This window comes from Taeniopygia guttata, chromosome 30 (assembly GCF_048771995.1).
Source record: "Taeniopygia guttata chromosome 30, bTaeGut7.mat, whole genome shotgun sequence".
Lineage (NCBI taxonomy): Eukaryota > Metazoa > Chordata > Aves > Passeriformes > Estrildidae > Taeniopygia > Taeniopygia guttata.
The window spans coordinates 757,488-780,465 of NC_133055.1; the positions used below are offsets into that span (position 1 = coordinate 757,488).

At 52.5% G+C, this 22,978-nt stretch overlaps 2 protein-coding genes across 2 annotated transcripts in view; one reads left to right on the plus strand and one right to left on the minus strand.

Annotated features, from left to right (window-relative positions):
* Positions 1-2,862: 2,862 nt before the first annotated feature.
* On the plus strand, positions 2,863-8,252 carry CRB3 (crumbs cell polarity complex component 3). The gene is made up of 5 exons (XM_072919883.1): positions 2,863-2,889; positions 3,036-3,140; positions 4,793-4,865; positions 6,239-6,306; positions 7,768-8,252. The coding sequence occupies exons 1-5, from the start codon at positions 2,863-2,865 to the stop codon at positions 7,978-7,980; spliced, it is 486 nt and encodes a 161-aa protein (XP_072775984.1). The 3' UTR covers positions 7,981-8,252.
* A 1,348-nt stretch (positions 8,253-9,600) lies between these two features.
* LOC121468273 (uncharacterized) overlaps positions 9,601-22,978 on the minus strand; it is a 37,241-nt gene continuing 23,863 nt past the window's right edge. The window contains exons 14-18 of the mRNA XM_072919884.1: positions 21,285-21,351; positions 19,083-19,174; positions 17,192-17,399; positions 12,650-13,676; positions 9,601-10,260 (exon numbers count right to left, since the gene is read on the minus strand). Coding sequence (XP_072775985.1) covers positions 13,545-13,676; positions 17,192-17,399; positions 19,083-19,174; positions 21,285-21,351 — 499 coding nt within the window. The 3' untranslated portion in view covers positions 9,601-10,260; positions 12,650-13,544. The remainder of the gene's footprint in view (positions 10,261-12,649; positions 13,677-17,191; positions 17,400-19,082; positions 19,175-21,284; positions 21,352-22,978) is intronic.

The following is a 22,978-nucleotide window of genomic DNA, read 5'->3' on the forward strand; positions in this document are numbered from 1 at the left end:
AAAATGAACAAAAAAAGGGATCCCGAAAATGGGAAAATCCCAAAAATGAGCCCAAAAAGGGACCCCGAAAATGGGAAAATCCCAAAAATGGACCAAAAAAGGGACCCCGAAAATGGGAAATCCTATAAGGGACCCAAAAATGGGACCCCGAAAATGGGAAATCCCAAAATGAACCCAAAAAGGGACCCCGAAAATGGGAAAATCACAAAAATGAACAAAAATGGGACCCCAAAAATGGGAAAAACCCAAAAATGGACCAAAAAATCGGGAAAACCCCAAAAATGAGCCCAAAAAGGGACCCCAAAAATGGGAAATCCTAAAAATGGACCCGAAAAGGGACCCCGAAATCGGGAAACCCCAAAAATTAACCAAAAAAGGGACCCCGAAAATGGGAAAAACCCAAAAATGAACCCGAAAAGGGACCCCGAAAATCGCGAAACCCCAAAAATGGGACCCCAAAAATGACCCCGGAATCGGGAAACCCCAAAAATGAACAAAAAAAGGGACCCCAAAAATGGGAAAACATAAAAGGGACCCCAGAAATGGGAAATCCTAAAAATGAACAAAAAAAGGGACCCCGAAAATGGGAAAATCCCAAAATGAACCAAAAAAGGGATCCCGAAAATGGGACCCCAAAATCGGGAAACCCCAAAAATGAACCCGAAAAGGGACCCCAGAAATGGGAAATCCTAAAAATGGATCCGAAAAGGGACCCCGAAAATGGGAAAAACCCAAAAATGGACCAAAAAAGGGACCCCGAAAATGGGAAATCCCAAAATGAACCCAAAAATGGACCCCGAAAATGGGAAATCCTAAAAGGGACCCAAAAATGGGAAACCCCAAAAATGGGAAACCCCAAAAATGAGAAACCCCAAAAATGAACCCAAAAAGGGACCCCGAAAATGGGAAAATCCCAAAAATGGACCAAAAAAGGGACACCGAAAATGGGAAATCCTAAAAGGGACCCAAAAATGGGAAAAACCCAAAAATGGGAAACCCCAAAAATGACCCCGAAAATGGGAAAATCCCAAAAATGACCCCAAAAATGACCCCAAAAATGGGAAATCCCAAAATGAACCAAAAAAGGGACCCCGAAAATGAGAAATCCTAAAAGGGACCCAAAAATGGGACCCCAAAAATGGGAAAAACCCAAAAATGGACAAAAAAAGCGACCCCAAAATCGGGAAACCCCGAAATGGGACCCCAAAAATGAGCCCAAAAATGACCCCGAAAATCGCGAAACCCCAAAAATGAACCAAAAAAGGGACCCCGAAAATGGGAAACCCCAAAAATGGGACCCCAAAAATGGGAAAATCCCAAAAATGAACCAAAAAAGGGACCCCGAAAATGGGAAATCCTAAAAGGGACCCAAAAATGGGACCCCAAAAATGGGAAAAACCCAAAAATGAACCAAAAAAGGGACCCCGAAAATGGGAAAATCCCAAAAATTAACCCAAAAATCGGGAAAACCCCAAAAATTATCCCAAAAAGGGACCTCAAAAATGGGAAACCCCAAAAATGAACAAAAAAAGGGACACCAAAAATGGGAAATCGCAAAAATTAATCTAAAAAGGGACCCCAAAAATGGGAAATCCCAAAAATGAACCCAAAAAGGGACCCCGAAAATGGGAAATCCTAAAAGGGACCAAAAATGGGACACCGAAAATGGGAAAACCCCAAAAAGGACCCCAAAAATCGGGAAAACCCCAAAAATTATCCCAAAAAGGGACCCCGAAAATGGGAAAAACCCAAAAATTAACCCAAAAAGGGACCCCAAAAATGAACCCAAAAAGGGACCCCGAAAATGGGAAATCCCAAAAATGGACCAAAAAAGGGACCCCAAAAATGGGAAACCCCAAAAATGGACCAAAAAATGACCCCGGAATCGGGAAACCCCAAAAATGAACAAAAAAAGGGACCCCAAAAATGGGAAAATCCCAAAAAGGGACCCTAAAAATGGGAAACCCCAAAAATGAACCAAAAAAGGGACCCCAAAAATGAGAAATCCTAAATGGGACCCAAATATCGGGAAACCCCAAAAATGGACCAAAAAAGGGACCCCGAAAATGGGAAATCCCAAAAATGGACCCAAAAAATGGGAAACCCCAAAAATGAACCAAAAATGGGAAATCCTAAAAGGGACCCCAACATTTCTCATTTTTGGGGTTCCTTTTAGGATTTCTCATTCTTTGGGTTCATTTTTTTGGGGTTTCTCGTTTCTGGGGTTCCCATTTTTTGGGATCTCCCATTTTTGGGATTTCCCATTTTTGGGGTTCCCATTTTTGGAGGCCCAATTTTGGGGTTTCCCATTTTTGGGGTTCTCCATTTTTTGGGATTTCCCATTTTTTGGGGTTTCCCTATTTTGGGGTTCTCAATTTTTTGGGATTTCCCATTTTTGGGATTTCCCATTTTTGGGGTTCTCCATTTTTTGGGATTTCCCATTTTTGGCATTTCCAATTTTTGGCATTTCCCATTTTTGGGGTCATTTTTGGGGTCATTTTTTAGGTTTTCCCATTTTTGGCATTTCCCATTTTTGGCATTTCCCATTTTTGGCATTTCCCATTTTTGGGGTCATTTTTGGGGTCATTTTTGGGGTCATTTTTGGGGTCATTTTTGGGATTTCCCATTTTTGGCATTTCCCATTTTTGGCATTTCCATTTTTTGGGATTTCCCATTTTTGGGGTTCTCCATTTTTTAGGTTTTCCCATTTTTGGGGTTTCCCATTTTTGGGGTCCCCATTTTTGGGATTTCCCATTTTTGACATTTCCCATTTTCGGGGTCATTTTTGGGGTCATTTTTGGGGTCATTTTTGGGGTGGTTTCCCCAAATTTGGGGGTCGGAGCCGCTTTGGGCTCCGCGCGCATGCGCGGGGCGGAGCGAAACAATGACGTAATCCATTTCACAGAGGGGGCGTGGCTTCAAAATGACGTCATCCCAATTCACGGAAGCGCGCGATTCCCATAACGTCATCGTGGGCGTGGCCTCGGAGCGAAAAGGGGCGTGGTTTAATCAAAAAGGGGCGTGGCTCCTCGCAGGTGTGGGCGTGGCCTGGCTCAGGTGCGGTGGGCGTGGCCCTGGCGCGTCACGTGCCGGGGGCGGGGCCTCGGGAGGACCCGGAAGTGGCGAAGGGCGCGGGACAGGTGAGGGGGGGTGGGGGAGGGGCCCGGGGGGGGTTTTGGGGGTCCCGGGGGGGGTTTGGGGGGGTCGGGGGGTCCTGGGGAGGGGTCGGGGGGCGGGGCCAGGGGGGGTTTGGGGGTTCGCGGGGGGGGTGGGCGGGGCCCGGCTGCGGCCGGGGGGTCCCAGGTGAGATTTGGGGGGTCCCAGGTGAGTTCTGGGGGGTCCCGGGTCAGTTTTGGGGGGTCCCGAGTGAATTTGGGGGGTCCCAGGTGAGTTTTGGGGGGTCCCGAGTGAATTTGGGGGGCCCCAGGTGAGTTCTGGGGGGTCCCAGGTGAGTTTTGGGGTGTCCCAGGTCAGTTCTGGGGTCCCCCAGGTGAGTTTTGGGGGGCCCCAGGTGAGTTTGGGGCACTCCCGAGTGAATTTGGGGGGTCCCAGGTGAGTTCTGGGGGGTCCCGAGTGAATTTGGGGGGGCCCAGGTGAGTTCTGGGGGGTCCCAGGTGAGATTTGGGGGGTCCCGAGTGGATTTGGGGGGGCCCAGGTGAGTTTTGGGGGGTCTCAGGTGAGGTCTGGGGGGTCCCAGGTGAGTTTTGGGGTGTCCCAGGTGAGGTTTGGGGGGTCCCGAGTGAATTTGGGGTATCCCGAGTGAATTTGGGGGGTCCCAGGTGAGTTTGGGGGGTCCCGAGTGAATTTGGGGGTTCCCAGGTGAGTTTTGGGGTGTCCCAGGTGAGATTTGGGGGGTCCCAGGTGAGTTCTGGGGGGTCCCAGGTGAGTTTTGGGGGGTCCCAGGTGAGTTTTGGGGGTCCCAGGTGAGGTTTGGGGGGTCCCAGGTGAGGTTTGGGGGGTCCCAGGTGAGTTCTGGGGGGTCCCAGGTGAGTTTTGGGGGGTCCCAGGTCAGTTTTGGGGGGTCCCAGGTGAGATTTGGGGGGTCCCAGGTGAGTTCTGGGGGGTCCCAGGTGAGTTTTGGGGGGTCCCAGGTGAGTTTTGGGGGTCCCAGGTGAGGTTTGGGGGGTCCCAGGTGAGGTTTGGGGGGTCCCAGGTGAGTTCTGGGGGGTCCCAGGTGAGTTTTGGGGGGTCCCAGGTCAGTTTTGGGGGGTCCCAGGTGAGTTTTGGGGGGCCCAGGTGAGGTTTGGGGGGTCCCGAGTGAATTTGGGGGGTCCCAGGTGAGTTTTGGGGGGTCCCAGGTGAGTTTTGGGTCCCCCAGGTGAGTTCTGGGGGGCCCCAGGTGAGTTCTGGGGGGCCCCAGGTGAGTTTTGGGGGGTCCCAGGTGAGTTCTGGGGGGTCCCAGGTGAGTTTTGAGGGGTCCCGAGTGAATTTGGGGGGTCCCAGGTGAAATTTGGGGGGTCCCAGGTGAGTTCTGGGGGGTCCAGGTGAGTTTTGGGGGGCCCAGGTGAGTTCTGGGGGGCCCCAGGTCAGTTTTGGGGGGGCCCAGGTGAGTTTTGGGGGGTCCCAGGTGAGTTCTGGGGGGTCCCAGGTGAGTTCTGGGGGGTCCCAAGTGGATTTGGGGGTCCCAGTTTCATTTTTGGGGTCCCAGTTTCACTTTTGGGGTCCCCCCGCAGGTTTTGGGGGTCCCAGTTTCAGTTTTGGGGGTCCCATTTCATTTTTGGGGTCCCATTTCAGTTTTGGGGTCCCCCCGCAGGTTCGGGGTCTCAGTTTCATTTTTGGGGTCCCATTTCAGGTTTGGGGTCCCCCCATGGCCGCCCCCCCCCTGGGCCTGGCCCTGGCCCTGCCCTGCCTCGCCCTGGCCCAGAGTGAGTCGGGGGGTTTGGGGGGTCTGGGGGGGTTTGGGGGGTCCTGGGGGATTTTGGGGGGTCCTGGGTTGGATTTTGGGGGGATTTTGTGGGGTCCGGGGGGAATTTGGGGGGATTTTGGGGGGTCCTGGGGGGATTTGGGGAGGATTTTGGGGGGTCTGGGGGCATTTTGGGGGGTCCTGGGGGAGTCTGGGGGGATTTTGGGGGGTCGTGGGGGGGTCTGGAGGGGATTTTGGGGGGTCTGGGGGGGATTTGGGGGGTCCTGGGGGGGTTTGGGGGGGATCTGGGGGGGCCTGAAGGGGATTTTGGGGGTGCTGGAGGGGATTTGGGGGGTCCTGGGGGGGTTTGGGGGGTCCTGGGGGAGATTTGGGTGGGTCTGGAGGGGATTTTGGGGGGTCTGGGGGGGGTTTGAAGGGGCCTGGGGGGATTTGGGGGGGATTTTGGGGGGTCCTGGGGGGGATTTGGGGGGTCCTGGGGGGGTTTGGGGGTCCTGGAGGGGATTTTGGGGGGTCTGGAGGGGATTTTGGGGGGATTTTAGGGGGTCCTGGGAGGGGTTGGGGGGATTTTGGAGGCTCTGGGGGGGATTTTGGGGGGTCTGGGGGGGATTTGGAGGCTCTGGGGGGGATTTTGGGGGGCTGGGGGGGTCTGGGGGGGCCTGGACGGGATTTGGGGGGAACCTGGGGGGATTTGGGGAGGATTTTGGGGGTCCTGGGGGGATTTTGGGGGGCCCTGGAGGGGATTTGGGGGGATTTTGGGGGGATTTTGGGGGTCCCGGTTAGATTTTGGGGGGATTTTGTGGGGTCCGGGGGGGTATTTTGGGGGGATTTTTGGGGGGTCCGGGGGGGTATTTTGGGGGGATTTGGGGGGTCTGGGTTGGGATTTGGGGGGATTTTGGGGGTCCGGGGGATAATTGGGGGGTCCTGGGGGGGATTTTTGGGGGATTTGGGGGGGTCTGGGTTGGATTTTGGAGGGATTTTGGGGAGTCCTGGGGGGGTCCTGGGGGGATTTTGTGGGATCTTGGGGGGTCCTGGAGGGGATTTGGGGGGATTTGGGGGGTCCCGGTTGAATTTTGGGGGGATTTTGGGGGGTTGGAGGGCATTTTGGGGGTCCTGGGGGGGATTTTGGGGACATTTTCGGCATCCTGGGTTGGATTTTGGGGGGATTTTGGGGGTTCTGGGGGGGATTTTGGGGGGATTTGGGGGGTCCTGGGGGGATTTTGGGGGGATTTGGGGGGATTTTGGGGGGATTTGGGGGGTCCTGGGGGGATTTTGGGGGGTCCTGGGTGATTTGGGGGGGATTTGGGGGTCCCGGTTGTATTTTGGGGGGATTTTGGGGGGTCCAGGACCCCCCCTGACCCCCCCGCCCCCCCCCAGCCTCTCCCAGTCTGACCAGTAACGGCCCCGGGAACGGCACCGCCCCCCAGCCCGGGGGGGGGCTCTCGGTCAGTGGGGGGGGTGGGGGGATTTGGGCGATTTTGGGGGGTCCTGGGGGGATTTGGGGGGGCCTGGGGGGGGATTTTGGGGGGATTTGGGGGGGTTTGGGGGGGGATTTGAGGGGATTTTGGGGGGTCCTGAGGGGATTTTGGGGGGATTTGGGGGGTCCCAGGGGGGTTTGGGGGATCCTGGGGAGGTTTGGGGGGGATTTGGGGAGATTTTGGGGGTCCTGGGGGGGGTTTTAATGATTTTGGGGTTCTATGGGAATTTTGGGGTTTATGGGGATTTTGGGGTTTTTTATGGGGATTTTGGTTTTTTTACAGGATTTTAATGAGGATTTTGGGTTTTTTAATTGGGATTTTGGGGTTTCTAATGGGGATTTTGGGGTTTTATGGGGATCTGGGGGTTTTTAATGGGGATTTTGGGGTTTTATGGGGATTTTATGGATTTTTTTAATGGGGATTTTTGGTTTTTTACAGGGATTTTGGGTTTTTATGGGGATTTTGTGTTTTTTAATGGGATTTTTTTTGTTTTTATGGGATTTTTATTGGGATTTTGAGTATTTTACAGGGATTTGAAGTTTTTATGGGGATTTTGGAGTTTTTAATGGGATTTTTTTTGTTTTTATGGGTTTTTAATGGGATTTATTTGCTTTTTATGGGTTTTTAATGGGATTTTTTTTGTTTTTACATGTTTTTAATGGGATTTTTTGGGATTTTATGGGATTTTTATGGGGATTTTGGGTTTTTTAATGGGATTTTTACGGAAATTTTTGTTTTTCCCTTTGATTTCTCTCCCTCCTCCCTTAGGCTCAGGGGGTCCTGGCTCTGTCTCTGGTTTTGGGGGGTCTGGGGGCTTTGGGTCTGGGGGCTTTGCTGCTGTTGGGGGGTCCTCGGGGATTTGGGGGGTTTTAATGGGGATTTTGGGGTTTTTATGGGGATTTGGGGGGTTTTTATGGGGATTTTGGGGTTTTTAATGGGATTTTTGTGGTTTTTATGGGTTTTTAATGGGGATTTGGGTTTTTTACGGGTTTTTATGGGGATTTGGGGTTTTTAATGGGAATTTTGGGGTTTTATGGGGATTTTGGGTTTTTATGGGGATTTTTGGGGGTTTTACAAGGATTTTGGGATTCTACCAGGATTTTTGGGGTTTTAATGGGGATTTTGGGGTTTTTATGGGGATTTTGGGTTTTTTACTGGGATTTTGGGTTTTTATGGGGTTTTTGGGGTTTTTAATGGGATTTTTTTTGTTTTTATGGGATCTTTTTTAGTTTTTCCATTATTTTAATGGGGATTTGGGGGTTTTTAATGGGATTTTTTTGGGTTTTATGGGATTTTTTTGGGTTTTATGGGATTTTTATGGGGATATTGGTATTTTTAATGGGATTTTTTTGGGTTTTATGGGATTTTTATGGGGATTTTGGAATTTTTCCTTGGATTTGGCACTCTAAACGTTCCCTCCTCCCTTAGGCTCAGGGGGTCCTGGCTCTGTCTCTGGTTTTGGGGGGTCTGGGGGCTTTGGGTCTGGGGGCTCTGCTGCTCCTGGCGGCGCTGCGGCTGCGGGAGAAGCGCCGCACCGAAGGTTCCTACCGGCCCAGCCGCGAGGAGCTGGGGGGGGGCGCTCGGGGAGCCCCCCCGGGACCCCCCCCCCTGCGGCTGCCCCCCGAGGAGCGGCTGATCTGAGCCCCCTCCCCAAATTCCGCACCCCCAAAACCGAAACCCCCAGCCCCAATTTGGGGCTCGGCGGCGGCGCCGGAGACGTCGTGGGAGTCGTTTTTGGGGGGGTCCAGATGGGCTGAGACCCCCCCTCTGTGACCCCCCCTCGAGGAAAGACTCACCTGAGACCCCTCCCCAAATTTGGAGTGACTGTGACTCCCCCTCCCCAAAATTTGGGGTTCATTTACGGCCCCCTCCCCAAAAATTTGGGGCTCAATGGGATCATGGGAGTCATTTTTGGGGGGGTCCAGATGGGCTGAGACCCCCCTCTGTGACCCCCCCTCAAGAAAAGACTCACCTGAGACCCCTCCCCAAATTTGGAGTGGCTGCGACCCCCCCCACCCCAAAATTTGGGGACCCCTCCTCAAAATTTGGGGCCCATTGGGACTATTTGAGTCATTTTTGGGAGGGTTTTGGGGGGTTTTTGGGGGGTCCAGATGGGTTGAGACCCCCCCTCTGTGACCCCCCCTCGAGAAAAGACTCACCTGAGACCCCTCCCCAAATTTGGAGTGGCTGAGACCCCCCCTCCCCAAAATTTGGGGTTCATTTGCGGCCCCCTCCCCAAAATTTGGGGCTCATTGGGACCATTTTGAGTCATTTTTGGGGGGTCCAGAAGGGCTGAGACCCCCCCTCTGTGACCCCCCCTCGAGAAAAGACTCACCTGAGACCCCTCCCCAAATTTGGAGTGGCTGCGACCCCCCCTCCCCAAAATTTGGGGACCCCTCCTCAAAATTTGGGGCCCATTGGGACTATTTGAGTCATTTTTGGGAGGGTTTTGGGGGGGTTTTGGGGGGTCCAGAAGGGCTGAGACCCCCCCTCTGTGACCCCCCCTCAAGAAAAGACTCACCTGAGACCCCTCCCCAAATTTGGAGTGGCTGTGACCCCCCCCTCCCAAAATTTGGGGACCCCTCCTCAAAATTTGGGGCCCATTGGGACTATTTGAGTCATTTTTGGGAGGGTTTTTGGGGGGGTTTTTGGGGGGTCCAGATGGGCTGAGACCCCCCCTCTGTGACCCCCCCTTGAGAAAAGATTGACCTGAGACCCCTCCCCAAATTTGGAGTGGCTGTGGCCCCCCCCTCCCCAAAATTTGGGGACCCCTCCTCAAAATTTGGGGCTCATTGGGACCATTTGGAGTCATTTTGGGGGGATTTTGGGGGTCCCTGGGGGGGTTTTGGGGGGATTTTGGGGGTCCCGGGAGGTTTTTTTGGGGGGATTTTGGGGGTCCCGGGAGGTTTTTTTGGGGGGTGGTCCCCCCTGAGGGGTGGGGGAGGGGCGCGGCTCAAAGTTTATTTTTGGAAATAAAAATGTTAAAAATCAGAAAAAAAAAAAAATCCCCGAAATTGCCGGAATTCAACCTCAAAATTCGGGATTTATTTGCCCCAAAATTTGGGAATTTGCCCCAAAATCGCAGGAATTCACCTCAAAAATCCCCGAATTCACCCCAAAATCCAAGGAATTCACCCCAAAATTCCAGAATTTTCCCCAAAATCCGGGAATTCACCCCAAAATTCCAGAATTTTCCCCATAATCCGGGAATTCACCCAAAAATTCGGGAATTTTCCCCAAAATCCGGGAATTCGCCCCAAACCCGATCTCGCTTTCCTTTATTGATCTCCCTGGGGTGGGGGAGGGCAGCAAAAATCCCAAAATTCCAAAGATTCCCCCAAAATTCCAAAGAATTGCCCAAAAATTCCAAATATTTGCCCAAAATTCTGAAGATTTCCCTGAAATTCCATCAGTTTTCCCAAAATTCTGAAGAATTGCCAAAAAATTCCAAAGATTTCCTGCAAAATTCCATTGTTTTTCCCAAAATTCCAAAGATTTTCCCCAAAATTGCAAAGATTTCCCCCAAAATTCTGAAGATTTCCCCAATATTCCATTGATTTTCCCAAAATTCTGAAGATTTCCCCCAAAATTCCAAATAATTTCCCCAAAATTTCAAATATTTGCCCCGAAATTCCAAAGATTTCCAAAAATTCCAAATATTTGCCCAAAAATTCCATATATTTTCCCAAAATTCCATCGGTTTTCCCAAAATATTGAAGAATTGCCCCAAAATTCCAAATATTTGCCCCAAAATTCCAAAGATTTCCCAAAATTCCAAAGATTTCCAAAAATTCCAAAGATTTGCCCCAAAATTCCAAAGATTTCCCCCAAAATTCCAAATATTTGCCCAAAATTCTGACGATTTTCCCCAAATTCCGTCGCTTTTCCCGGAATTTTCGATTTTCCCGGAATTTTCGGCACCTGTGGGGGAGGGGAAGAGTTACTGGGGATACTGGGAGGGGTTACTGGTTATACTGGGAGGGGTTACTGGTTATACTGGGAGGGGTTACTGGGATAACTGGGAGGGGTTACTGGTTATACTGGGAGGGGTTACTGGGATAACTGGGAGGGGTTACTGGGGATACTGGGAGGGGTTACTGGGATAACTGGGAGGGGTTACTGGTTATACTGGGAGGGGTTACTGGGGATACTGGGAGCGGTTACTGGGGATACTGGGAGGGGTTACTGGGATAACTGGGAGGGGTTACTGGTTATACTGGGAGGGGTTACTGGTTATACTGGGAGGGGTTACTGGGGATACTGGGAGGGGTTACTGGTTATACTGGGAGGGGTTACTGGGATAACTGGGAGGGGTTACTGGTTATACTGGGAGGGGTTACTGGTTATACTGGGAGGGGTTACTGGTTATACTGGGAGGGGTTACTGGTTATACTGGGGGGGTTACTGGTTATACTGGGAGGGGTTACTGGTTATACTGGGAGGGGTTACTGGTTATACTGGGAGGGGTTACTGGGATAACTGGGAGGGGTTACTGGGATAACTGGGAGGGGTTACTGGGATAACTGGGAGGGGTTACTGGTTATACTGGGAGGGGTCACTGGTTATACTGGGAAGGGTTACTGGGATAACTGGGAGGGGTTACTGGTTATACTGGGAGGGGTTACTGGGATAACTGGGAGGGGTTACTGGTTATACTGGGAGGGGTTACTGGGGATACTGGGAGGGGTTACTGGTTATACTGGGAGGGGTTACTGGTTATACTGGGGGGGTTACTGGTTATACTGGGAGGGGTTACTGGTTATACTGGGAGGGGTTACTGGTTATACTGGGAGGGGTTACTGGTTATACTGGGAGGGGTTACTGGTTATACTGGGAGGGGTTACTGGTTATACTGGGAGGGGTCACTGGTTATACTGGGAGGGGTTACTGGGGATACTGGGAGGGGTTACTGGGATAACTGGGAGGGGTTACTGGTTATACTGGGAGGGGTCACTGGTTATACTGGGAGGGGTTACTGGTTATACTGGGAGGGGTTACTGGGGATACTGGGAGGGGTTACTGGGATAACTGGGAGGGGTTACTGGTTATACTGGGAGGGGTTACTGGTTATACTGGGAGGGGTTACTGGGATAACTGGGAGGGGTTACTGGGATAACTGGGAGGGGTTACTGGTTATACTGGGAGGGGTTACTGGGGATACTGGGAGGGGTTACTGGTTATACTGGGAGGGGTTACTGGTTATACTGGGAGGGGTTACTGGTTATACTGGGAGGGGTTACTGGGATAACTGGGAGGGGTTACTGGGATAACTGGGAGGGGTTACTGGGGATACTGGGAGGGGTTACTGGTTATACTGGGAGGGGTTACTGGGATAACTGGGAGGGGTTACTGGTTATACTGGGAGGGGTTACTGGGATAACTGGGAGGGGTTACTGGTTATACTGGGAGGGGTTACTGGGGATACTGGGAGGGGTTACTGGTTATACTGGGAGGGGTTACTGGTTATACTGGGAGGGGTTACTGGTTATACTGGGAGGGGTTACTGGGGATACTGGGAGGGGTTACTGGTTATACTGGGAGGGGTTACTGGTTATACTGGGAGGGGTTACTGGTTATACTGGGAGGGGTTACTGGTTATACTGGGAGGGGTTACTGGGGATACTGGGAGGGGTTACTGGTTATACTGGGAGGGGTTACTGGGGATACTGGGAGGGGTTACTGGGATAACTGGGAGGGGTTACTGGTTATACTGGGAGGGGTTACTGGTGTTACTGGTGTGGTTACTGGTGTTACTGGTTTGGTTACTGGTGTTACTGGTTTGGTTACTGGTGTTACTGGTTTGGTTACTGGTGTTACTGGTTTGGTTACTGGTGTTACTGGGATTGCTCACCTGCCCTTACTGGTGTTACTGGTGTTACTGGTGTAACTGGGAGCCCCTCCCGCGGGCTGTACTGGTGTTACTGGTTTGGTTACTGGTGTTACTGGTTTGGTTACTGGTGTTACTGGTGTTACTGGTGTTACTGGGATCGCTCACCTGCCCTTACTGGTGTTACTGGTGTTACTGGGAGCCCCTCCCGCGGGCCGTACTGGTGTTACTGGTTTGGTTACTGGTGTTACTGGTGTTACTGGTGTTACTGGTGTTACTGGTGTTACTGGTGTTACTGGTGTGGTTACTGGTGTTACTGGGATCGCTCACCTGCCCTTACTGGTGTTACTGGTGTTACTGGTGTTACTGGGAGCCCCTCCCGCGGGCCGTACTGGTGTTACTGGTGTTACTGGTTTGGTTACTGGTGTTACTGGTGTTACTGGTGTGGTTACTGGTGTTACTGGTGTTACTGGGATCGCTCACCTGCCCTTACTGGTGTTACTGGTGTAACTGGGAGCCCCTCCCGCGGGCCGTACTGGTGTTACTGGTTTGGTTACTGGTGTTACTGGTGTTACTGGGATCGCTCACCTGCCCTTACTGGTGTTACTGGTGTAACTGGGAGCCCCTCCCGCGGGCCGTACTGGTGTTACTGGTTTGGTTACTGGTTTGGTTACTGGTGTTACTGGTGTTACTGGGATCGCTCACCTGCCCTTACTGGTGTTACTGGTGTAACTGGGAGCCCCTCCCGCGGGCCGTACTGGTGTTACTGGTTTGGTTACTGGTTTGGTTACTGGTGTTACTGGTGTTACTGGGATCGCTCACCTGCCCTTACTGGTGTTACTGGTGTAACTGGGAGCCCCTCCCGCGGGCCGTACTGGTGTTACTGGTTTGGTTACTGGTGTTACTGGTGTTACTGGTGTGGTTACTGGTGTTACTGGTGTGGTTACTGGTGTTACTGGTTTGGTTACTGGTGTTACTGGTGTTACTGGTGTTACTGGTGTAACTGGGAGCCCCTCCCGCGGGCCGTACTGGTGTTACTGGTGTGGTTACTGGTGTTACTGGTTTGATTACTGGTGTTAATGGTTTGGTTACTGGTGTTACTGGTGTGGTTACTGGTGTTACTGGGATCGCTCACCTGCCCTTACTGGTGTTACTGGTGTAACTGGGAGCCCCTCCCGCGGGCCGTACTGGTGTTACTGGTTTGGTTACTGGTGTTACTGGTGTTACTGGTGTTACTGGTGTTACTGGGATTGCTCACCTGCCCTTACTGGTGTTACTGGTGTAACTGGGAGCCCCTCCCGCGGGCCGTACTGGTGTTACTGGTTTGGTTACTGGTGTTACTGGTGTTACTGGGATCGCTCACCTGCCCTTACTGGTGTTACTGGTGTAACTGGGAGCCCCTCCCGCGGGCCGTACTGGTGTTACTGGTTTGGTTACTGGTGTTACTGGTGTTACTGGTGAACTCCGCGTAGGGTCGGGGGCAGAGCAGAGACCGGTACCAGTTCCGCACCTGCAACAAACTGGGATGAACTGGGATGAACTGGGATGAACTGGGAGCGACTGGGAGCGACTGGGAGCGACTGGGAGCAACTGGGAGCAACTGGGAGCAACTGGGATGAACTGGGAGCAACTGGGAGCAACTGGGATGAACTGGGATGAACTGGGAGCAACTGGGAGCAACTGGGAGCAACTGGGATGAACTGGGATGAACTGGGAGCAACTGGGAGCAACTGGGAGCAACTGGGATGAACTGGGAGCGACTGGGAGCAACTGGGAGCAACTGGGAGCAACTGGGAATTGCCCAGTTTGAACTGGGAATGGCCCAGTTTGAACTGGGAATGGCCCAGTTTGAACTGGGAACGGCCCAGTTTGGAACAGAACCCTCCCAGTTTGAACTGGGAATGGCCCAGTTTGAATTGGGAATGGCCCAGTATGAACTGGGATTGGCCCAGTTTGAACTGGGATTGGCCCAGTATGAACTGGGAATGGCCCAGTTTGAACTGGGAATGGCCCAGTTTGAACTGGGAATGGCCCAGTTTGAACTGGGAACGGCCCAGTTTGAACTGGGATTGGCCCAGTTTGAACTGGGAACCTCCCAGTTTGAACTGGGAATGGCCCAGTTTGAACTGGGAATGGCCCAGTTTGAACTGGGAATGGCCCAGTTTGAACTGGGATTGGCCCAGTTTGAACTGGGAATGGCCCAGTTTGAAATGGGAATGGCCCAATTTGAACTGGGAATGGCCCAGTTTGAACTGGGAATGGCCCAGTTTGAACTGGGAATGGCCCAGTTTGAAATGGGAATGGCCCAATTTGAACTGGGAATGGCCCAGTTTGAACTGGGAATGGCCCAGTTTGAACTGGGATTGGCCCAGTTTGGAACTGGGAATGGCCCAGTTTGAACTGGGAATGGCCCAGTTTGAAATGGGAATGGCCCAATTTGAACTGGGAATGGCCCAGTTTGAACTGGGAATGGCCCAGTTTGAACTGGGATTGGCCCAGTTTGGAACTGGGAATGGCCCAGTATGAACTGGGAATGGCCCAGTACGAACTGGGAATGGCCCAGTTTGAACTGGGATTGGCCCAGTTTGAACTGGGATTGGCCCAGTTTGAACTGGGAACGGCCCAGTTTGAACTGGGAACGGCCCAGTATGAACTGGGAATGGCCCAGTTTGAACTGGGAATGGCCCAGTTTGAACTGGGATTGGCCCAGTATGAACTGGGAACGGCCCAGTATGAACTGGGAATGGCCCAGTTTGAACTGGGAACGGCCCAGTTTGAACTGGGAACGGCCCAGTTTGAACTGGGAATGGCCCAGTTTGAACTGGGAACGGCCCAGTTTGGAACAGAACCCTCCCAGTTTGAACTGGGAATGGCCCAGTTTGAACTGGGAACGGCCCAGTTTGAACTGGGAACGGCCCAGTTTGAACTGGGAACGGCCCAGTTTGAACTGGGAATGGCCCAGTTTGAACTGGGAACGGCCCAGTTTGAACTGGGAATGGCCCAGTTTGAACTGGGAATGGCCCAGTTTGAACTGGGAATGGCCCAGTTTGAACTGGGAATGGCCCAGTTTGAACTGGGAACGGCCCAGTTTGAACTGGGACTCTCCCAGTTTGGCCCAGTTCCAGTTTTGGGGGAATTTTTGGGTCAATTTTGGGGTTTTTGACGTCCCGGGTGGATTTTTGGGGGAATTTGGGATTTTTTGGGGGGAATTTTGGGGATTTTGGGTCCCAATTTTGGAATTTTTTGGCATTTGGGATTTTTTGGGGGGAATTTTGGGATTTTGGGTCCCAATTTTGGAATTTTTTGGGATTTGGGATTTTTTGGGGGGAATTTTGGGGGTTTTGGGTCCCAATTTTGGAGTTTTTTGGGATTTTTTGGGGGGAATTTTGGGGATTTTGGGTCCCAATTTTGGAATTTTTTGGGGGAATTTGGGATTTTTTGGGGGGAATTTTGGGATTTTGGGTCCCAATTTTGGAATTTTTTGGATTTGGGATTTTTTGGGGGGAATTTTGGGAGTTTTGGGTCCCAATTTTGGAGTTTTTTGGGATTTGGGATTTTTTTGGGGGGAATTTTGGGGGTTTTGGGTCCAAATTTTGGAGTTTTTTGGGATTTGGGATTTTTTCGGGGGAATTTTGGGGGTTTTGGGTCCCAATTTTGGAATTTTTTGGGATTTGGGATTTTTTGGGGGAGATTTTGGGGGTTTTTTGGGTGGTTTTGGTGTATTTTGGGTCCCTTTTTTTGGCGTTTTTTGAATTTTGGATATTTTGGGGTTTTTTGGGGTGAATTTTTGTGATTTTGGGGTTTTTTAAGACGACAGTTCCATTTTTGGGGTGAATTTTGGGGTTTTTGGGGTGAATTTTTGGGTTTTTGGGGTAAATTTCGGGGTTTTTGGGTACCTTGGGGTGTCCCCGGGATTTGGGGGGTCCCGAGGAGGATTTTGGGGCGGATTTTGGGTCCCATTTTGGTGATTTTTGTGGGGATTTTGGGTATTTTTGTGGGGATTTTGGGTATTTTTGTGGGGATTTTGGGTATTTTTGTGGGGATTTTTGTGATTTTGGGTTTTTTTAGGGTGTTGTATCCATTTTTTGGGGTGAATTTCGGGTATTTTGGGTACCTTGGGGTGTCCCAGGCAGTGGCACAGGAAGATCAGCAGCCCTGGGGGGGATTTGGGGGTCCCGGGGAGGTTTTTGGGGTGGGGTTTTTTTGGGATTTTGGGTATTTTTGTGGGGATTTTTTGGATTTTGGGGTTTTTTGGGGTGACAATTCCATTTTTTGGGGTGAATTTCGGGTATTTTGGGTACCTTGGGGTGTCCCAGGCAGTGGCACAGGAAGATCAGCAGCGCTGGGGGGGATTTGGGGTCCCATTTTGGGTATTTTTGTGGGGATTTTGGGTATTTTTGTGGGGATTTTTGTGATTTTGGGGTTTTTTAGGGTGACAATTCCATTTTTTGGGGTGAATTTCGGGTATTTTGGGTACCTTGGGGTGCCCCAGGCAGTGGCACAGGAAGATCAGCAGCGCTGGGGGGGATTTGGGGTCCCATTTTGGGTATTTTTGTGGGGATTTTGGGTATTTTTGTGGGGATTTTTGTGATTTTGGGGTTTTTATGATGCTCTATCCATTTTTTGGGGTGAATTTCGGGTATTTTGGGTACCTTGGGGTGTCCCAGGCAGTGGCACAGGAAGATCAGCAGCACTGGGGGGGATTTGGGGTCCCATTTTGGGGATTTTTGTGGGGATTTTGGGTATTTTTGTGGGGATTTTTGTGATTTTGGGTTTTTTTGGGGTGACAATTCCATTTTTTGGGGTGAATTTCGGGTATTTTGGGTACCTTGGGGTGTCCCAGGCAGTGGCACAGGAAGATCAGCAGCGCTGGGGGGGATTTGGGGTCCCATTTTGGGTATTTTTGTGGGGATTTTGGGTATTTTTGTGGGGATTTTGGGGATTTTTGTGGGGATTTTTGTGATTTTGGGGTTTTTTATGGTGCTGATTCCATTTTTTGGGGTGAATTTCGGGTATTTTGGGTACCTTGGGGTGTCCCAGGCAGTGGCACAGGAAGATCAGCAGCCCCTGAGCGGCGTTGACGATGCAGAAGAGGAGGGGGAGGGGCGGGGGGGCGGAGCCCGGGGGGAGGGGCGGCCCCGCCCCCCCGGCCCAGCCAAGCCCCGCCCCCAACCCGATGGACCAACCAGAGCCCAGCAGGGCCAGCTGGCCCAGTGACGTCATCAGCAGCACCCTGGGGACACCAAAGTGTCACCTGAGTGTCACCTGAGTGTCACCTGTGTCACCTGTGTCACACCTGTGTCACCTGAGTGTCACCAAAGTGTCACCTGAGTGTCACCCCCAATGTCCCCCCAATGTCCCCAATGTCCCCAATGTCCCCAATGTCCCCCCAATGTCCCCAATGTCCCCCCAATGTCCCCAATGTCCCCAATGTCCCCCCAATGTCCCCCCAATGTCCCCCCAATGTCCCCAATGTCCCCAATGTCCCCAATGTCCCCAATGTCCCCCCAATGTCCCCAATGTCCCCCCAATGTCCCCTCAGTGTCCCCAATGTCCCCAATCCCCCAATGTCCCCAATGTCCCCAATGTCCCCATTAATGTCCCCAATGTCCCCAATGTCCCCAGGTGTCCCCAACATCCCCAGTGTCCCCAGTGTCCCCAATGTCCCCGATGTCCCCAATGTCCCCATTAATGTCCCCAATGTCCCCAATGTCCCCCCAATGTCCCCAATCCCCCCAATGTCCCCCCAATGTCCCCAATGTCCCCAATGTCCCCATTAATGTCCCCAATGTCCCCAATGTCCCCCCAATGTCCCCAATGTCCCCAATGTCCCCAATGTCCCCAATGTCCCCAATGTCCCCCCAATGTCCCCAATGTCCCCAATGTCCCCCCAATGTCCCCCCAATGTCCCCAATGTCCCCAATGTCCCCCCAATGTCCCCAATGTCCCCAATGTCCCCCAATGTCCCCAATGTCCCCAATGTCCCCCCAATGTCCCCAATGTCCCCAATGTCCCCCCAATGTCCCCCCAATGTCCCCAATGTCCCCAATGTCCCCCCAATGTCCCCAATGTCCCCCAATGTCCCCAATGTCCCCAATGTCCCCAATGTCCCCATTAATGTCCCCAGTGTCCCCAATGTCCCCAATGTCCCCAATGTCCCCAATGTCCCCCCAATGTCCCCAATCCCCCCAATCCCCCCAATGTCCCCAATGTCCCCAATGTCCCCAATGTCCCCAATGTCCCCAATGTCCCCCCAATGTCCCCAGTGTCCCCAATGTCCCCAATGTCCCCAATGTCCCCAATGTCCCCCCAATGTCCCCAATCCCCCCAATCCCCCCAATGTCCCCAGTGTCCCCAATGTCCCCAGTGTCCCCAATGTCCCCAATGTCCCCAATGTCCCCCCAATGTCCCCAATGTCCCCCCAATGTCCCCCCAATGTCCCCAATGTCCCCCCAATGTCCCCAATGTCCCCAGTGTCCCCAGTGTCCCCCAATGTCCCCAATGTCCCCAATGTCCCCCCAATGTCCCCAATGTCCCCAATGTCCCCCCAATGTCCCCCCAATGTCCCCAATGTCCCCAATCCCCCCAATGTCCCCAATGTCCCCAATGTCCCCAATGTCCCCAATGTCCCCAATGTCCCCAATGTCCCCAATGTCCCCTCAGTGTCCCCAATCCCCCCAATGTCCCCCCAATGTCCCCCCAATGTCCCCCCAATGCCCCCAATTTCCCCCCAATGTCCCCAATGTCCCCAATGTCCCCAATGTCCCCCCAATGTCCCCAATATCCCCCCAATGTCCCCAATGTCCCCCATTGTCCCCCCAATGTCCCCAATGTCCCCAATGTCCCCCCAATGTCCCCAATGTCCCCGATGTCCCCGTGTCCCCATTAATGTCCCCAATGTCCCCAATGTCCCCACCGGATCCGTCGCAGGTGTCCCATGTCCGCGTTGATCTCCTGAAATTTCTGCACCAACTTCCACACGGTGACAACGAGAATGGCGGCGTTGGCCTTGGGGACATCGGGGACATTAATGGGGACATTGGGGGGACATTGGGGGGACATTGGGGACATTGGGGACAATGGGGACATTGGGGACATTGGGGACATTGGGGACATTGGGGACATTGGGGACATTGGGGGGATTGGGGGGACATTGGGGACATTGGGGACATTGGGGACATTGGGGGCAATGGGGACATTGGGGGGACATTGGGGACATTGGGGACATTGGGGACATTGGGGGGACATTGGGGGGACATTGGGGACATTGGGGGGACATTGGGGACATTGGGGGGACATTGGGGGGACATTGGGGACATTGGGGACATTGGGGACATTGGGGACATTGGGGGGACATTGGGGGGATTGGGGACACTGGGGACATTGGGGACATTTGGGACATTGGGGGGACATTGGGGACATTGGGGACATTGGGGGGACATTGGGGACATGGGGGACATTGGGGACATTGGGGACATTGGGGGGACATTGGGGACATTGGGGACATTGGGGACATTGGGGGGACATTGGGGACATTGGGGGGACATTGGGGACATTGGGGACATTGGGGACATTTTGGGGACATTGGGGACATTAGGGGGACATTGGGGGGACATTGGGGACATTGGGGACATTGGGGACATTGGGGACATTGGGGGGATTGGGGACATTGGGGACATTGGGGACATCGGGGACATTGGGGGGATTGGGGACATTGGGGACATTGGGGACACTGAGGGGACATTGGGGACATTGGGGACATTGGGGACATTAATGGGGACATTGGGGACATTGGGGGGACATTGGGGACATTGGGGACATTGGGGACACTGGGGACATTGGGGGGACATTGGGGGCATTGGGGGGACATTGGGGGACATTGGGGACATTAATGGGGACATTGGGGACATTGGGGACATTGGGGACATTAATGGGGACATTGGGGACATTGGGGACATTGGGGACATTAATGGGGACATTGGGGACATTGGGGACATTGGGGACATTGGGGACATTGGGGGCATTGGGGGGACATTGGGGGACATTGGGGACATTAATGGGGACATTGGGGGACATTGGGGACATTGGGGACATTGGGGACATTGGGGACATTGGGGGGACATTGGGGACATTGGGGGGACATTGGGGGACATTGGGGGGATTGGGGACATTGGGGGGACATTGGGGACATTGGGGGGACATTGGGGACATTGGGGACATTGGGGACATTGGGGGGACATTGGGGACATTGGGGACATTGGGGACAGTGGGGGGATGGGGACATTGAGGTGACACTCAGGTGACACTCAGGTGACATTCAGATGACACAGGTGTGACACAGGTGACACTGAGGTGACACTGAGGTGACACAGGTGACACTGAGATGACACAGGTGACACAGGTGACACAGAGGTGACATGGGTGACACAGGTGACATCGGTGACACAGAGGTGACACAGAGGTGACACAGAGGTGACACTGAATTGACATTGGTGACACTAAGGTGACACTGAGGTGACATTCAGGTGTGGCACAGGTGACACTCAGGTGACATTCAGGTGACATTGGTGACACTCATTACACAGGTGACACTGAGGTGACATTCAGGTGACACTCAGGTGCCATCGGTGACACTGAGGTGACACAGGTGTGACACAGGTGACACAGGTGACACAGGTGACACACAGGTGACACACAGGTGACACAGAGGTGACACTGAGGTGACACAGACGGTGACACTCAGGTGACACTCAGGTGACATCGGTGACACAGGTGACATTGATGTGACACAGGTGACACTGATTTGACACTGAGGTGACACTCAGGTGACACTGAGGTGACACTGAGGTGACACAGGTGACACAGGTGACACAGGTGACACAGGTGACATTGAGGTGACACAGGTGACACTCAGGTGACACAGGTGTGACAAGTGACACAGGTGACATCCAAATGACACAGGTGACACAGGTGACATTCAGATGACACTGAGGTGACACTCAGGTGACACTGAGGTGACATCGGTGACACAGGTGACACTCAGGTGACATTCAGGTGTGACATCGGTGACATTCAGGTGACACTGAGGTGACACTCAGGTGCCATCGGTGCCACTCACAGTGCAGATGACGATCACGGGGCCCTGGAAGCTCCACCGGAAACCGCGAGCCAGGGACAGCCAGCAGCTGGGAGGGACTGGTTATACTGGGAGCACTGGGAGTACTGGGAATGGGGACTGGGGGGGACTGGGACAGACTGGGGGGGAACTGGGAATGGGGACTGGTTATACTGGGAGCACTGGGACGGACTGGGAATGGGGACTGGGAGGAACTGGGGGGGACTGGGAATGGGACTGGTTATACTGGGAGGGACTGGTTTGGACTGGGAGGGAACTGGTTTATACTGGGAGGGAACTGGGGGGGACTGGGATGGACTGGGAGGGACTGGGATGGACTGGGAGGGAACTGGTTTATACTGGTTTATACTGGGAGGGACTGGTTATACTGGTTTGTACTGGTTTGTACTGGGACAGACTGGTTATACTGGTTTGTACTGGGTTATACTGGGAGGGACTGGTTATACTGGTTTGGACTGGTTTGTACTGGGAGGGACTGGGAGGGACTGGGAGGGACTGGGAGGGAACTGGTTTATACTGGGATGGAACTGGTTTATACTGGGAGCACTGGGAGCACCGTGAGAGCCTTTGCAGCCGCACCCCCATTCACTATTGATCACTGGTTACTGATCACCACTTATTGATCACTATCAATCCCTATTGATCCCAATGGGTTACTGATGGGTAGGGGTTATTGATCGGTATCGGTTATTGATCACTCACTATCGATCGGTGCCGTAGCCCCCCGGGAAGGTGTCAATCAGCACTATTGATCACTGTTTACTGATCACCACTTATTGATCACTATCAATCCCTATTGATCCCAATGGGTTACTGATCAGTGGGGGTTATTGATCGGTATTGGTTATTGATTACTCACTATTGATCAGTTCCATTGCCCCCCGGGAAGGTGTCAGTCAGCAGGGGGATGTGCACTATCGATCACTGGTTACTGATCACCGGTTATTGATCACTACTGCTCCCTATTGCTCCGAATGAGTTACTGATCAGTAGGGGTTATTGATTGGTAGGGGTTATTGATCAGTATCGGTTATCGATCACTATCGATTGGTGCCATAGCACCCTGGGAAGGAGGCGACCAGTGGGTGGATGTGCAGTATTGATCACCACTTATTGATCACTATTGCTCCCTATTGATCCCAATGGGTTACTGATCGGGAGGGGTTATTGATTGGTATCGGTTATTGATCACTCACTATCGATCGGTGCCGTAGCCCCCCAGGAAGGTGTCAGTCAGCACTATTGATCACTGGTTACTGATCACCACTTATTGATCACTATTGCTCCCTATTGATCCCAATGGGTTACTGATCAGTGGGGGTTATTGATCGGTATCGATTATTGATTACTCACTATTGATCGGTTCCGTAGCCCCCCGGGAAGGCAGTAGTCAATGGGGGGATGTGCACTATCGATCACTGGTTACTGATCACCGGTTATTGATCACTACTGCTCCCTATTGCTCTGAATGACTTACTGATCAGTAGGGGTTATTGATTGGTAGGGGTTATTGATCAGTATCGGTTATCGATCACTATCGATTGGTGCCATAGCACCCTGGGAAGGAGGCGACCAGTGGGGTGATGTGCAGTATTGATCACCGGTTATTGATCACTATCAATGGTTATTGATCCCAGTGGGTTACTGATGGGTGGGGGTTATTGATTGGTATCGGT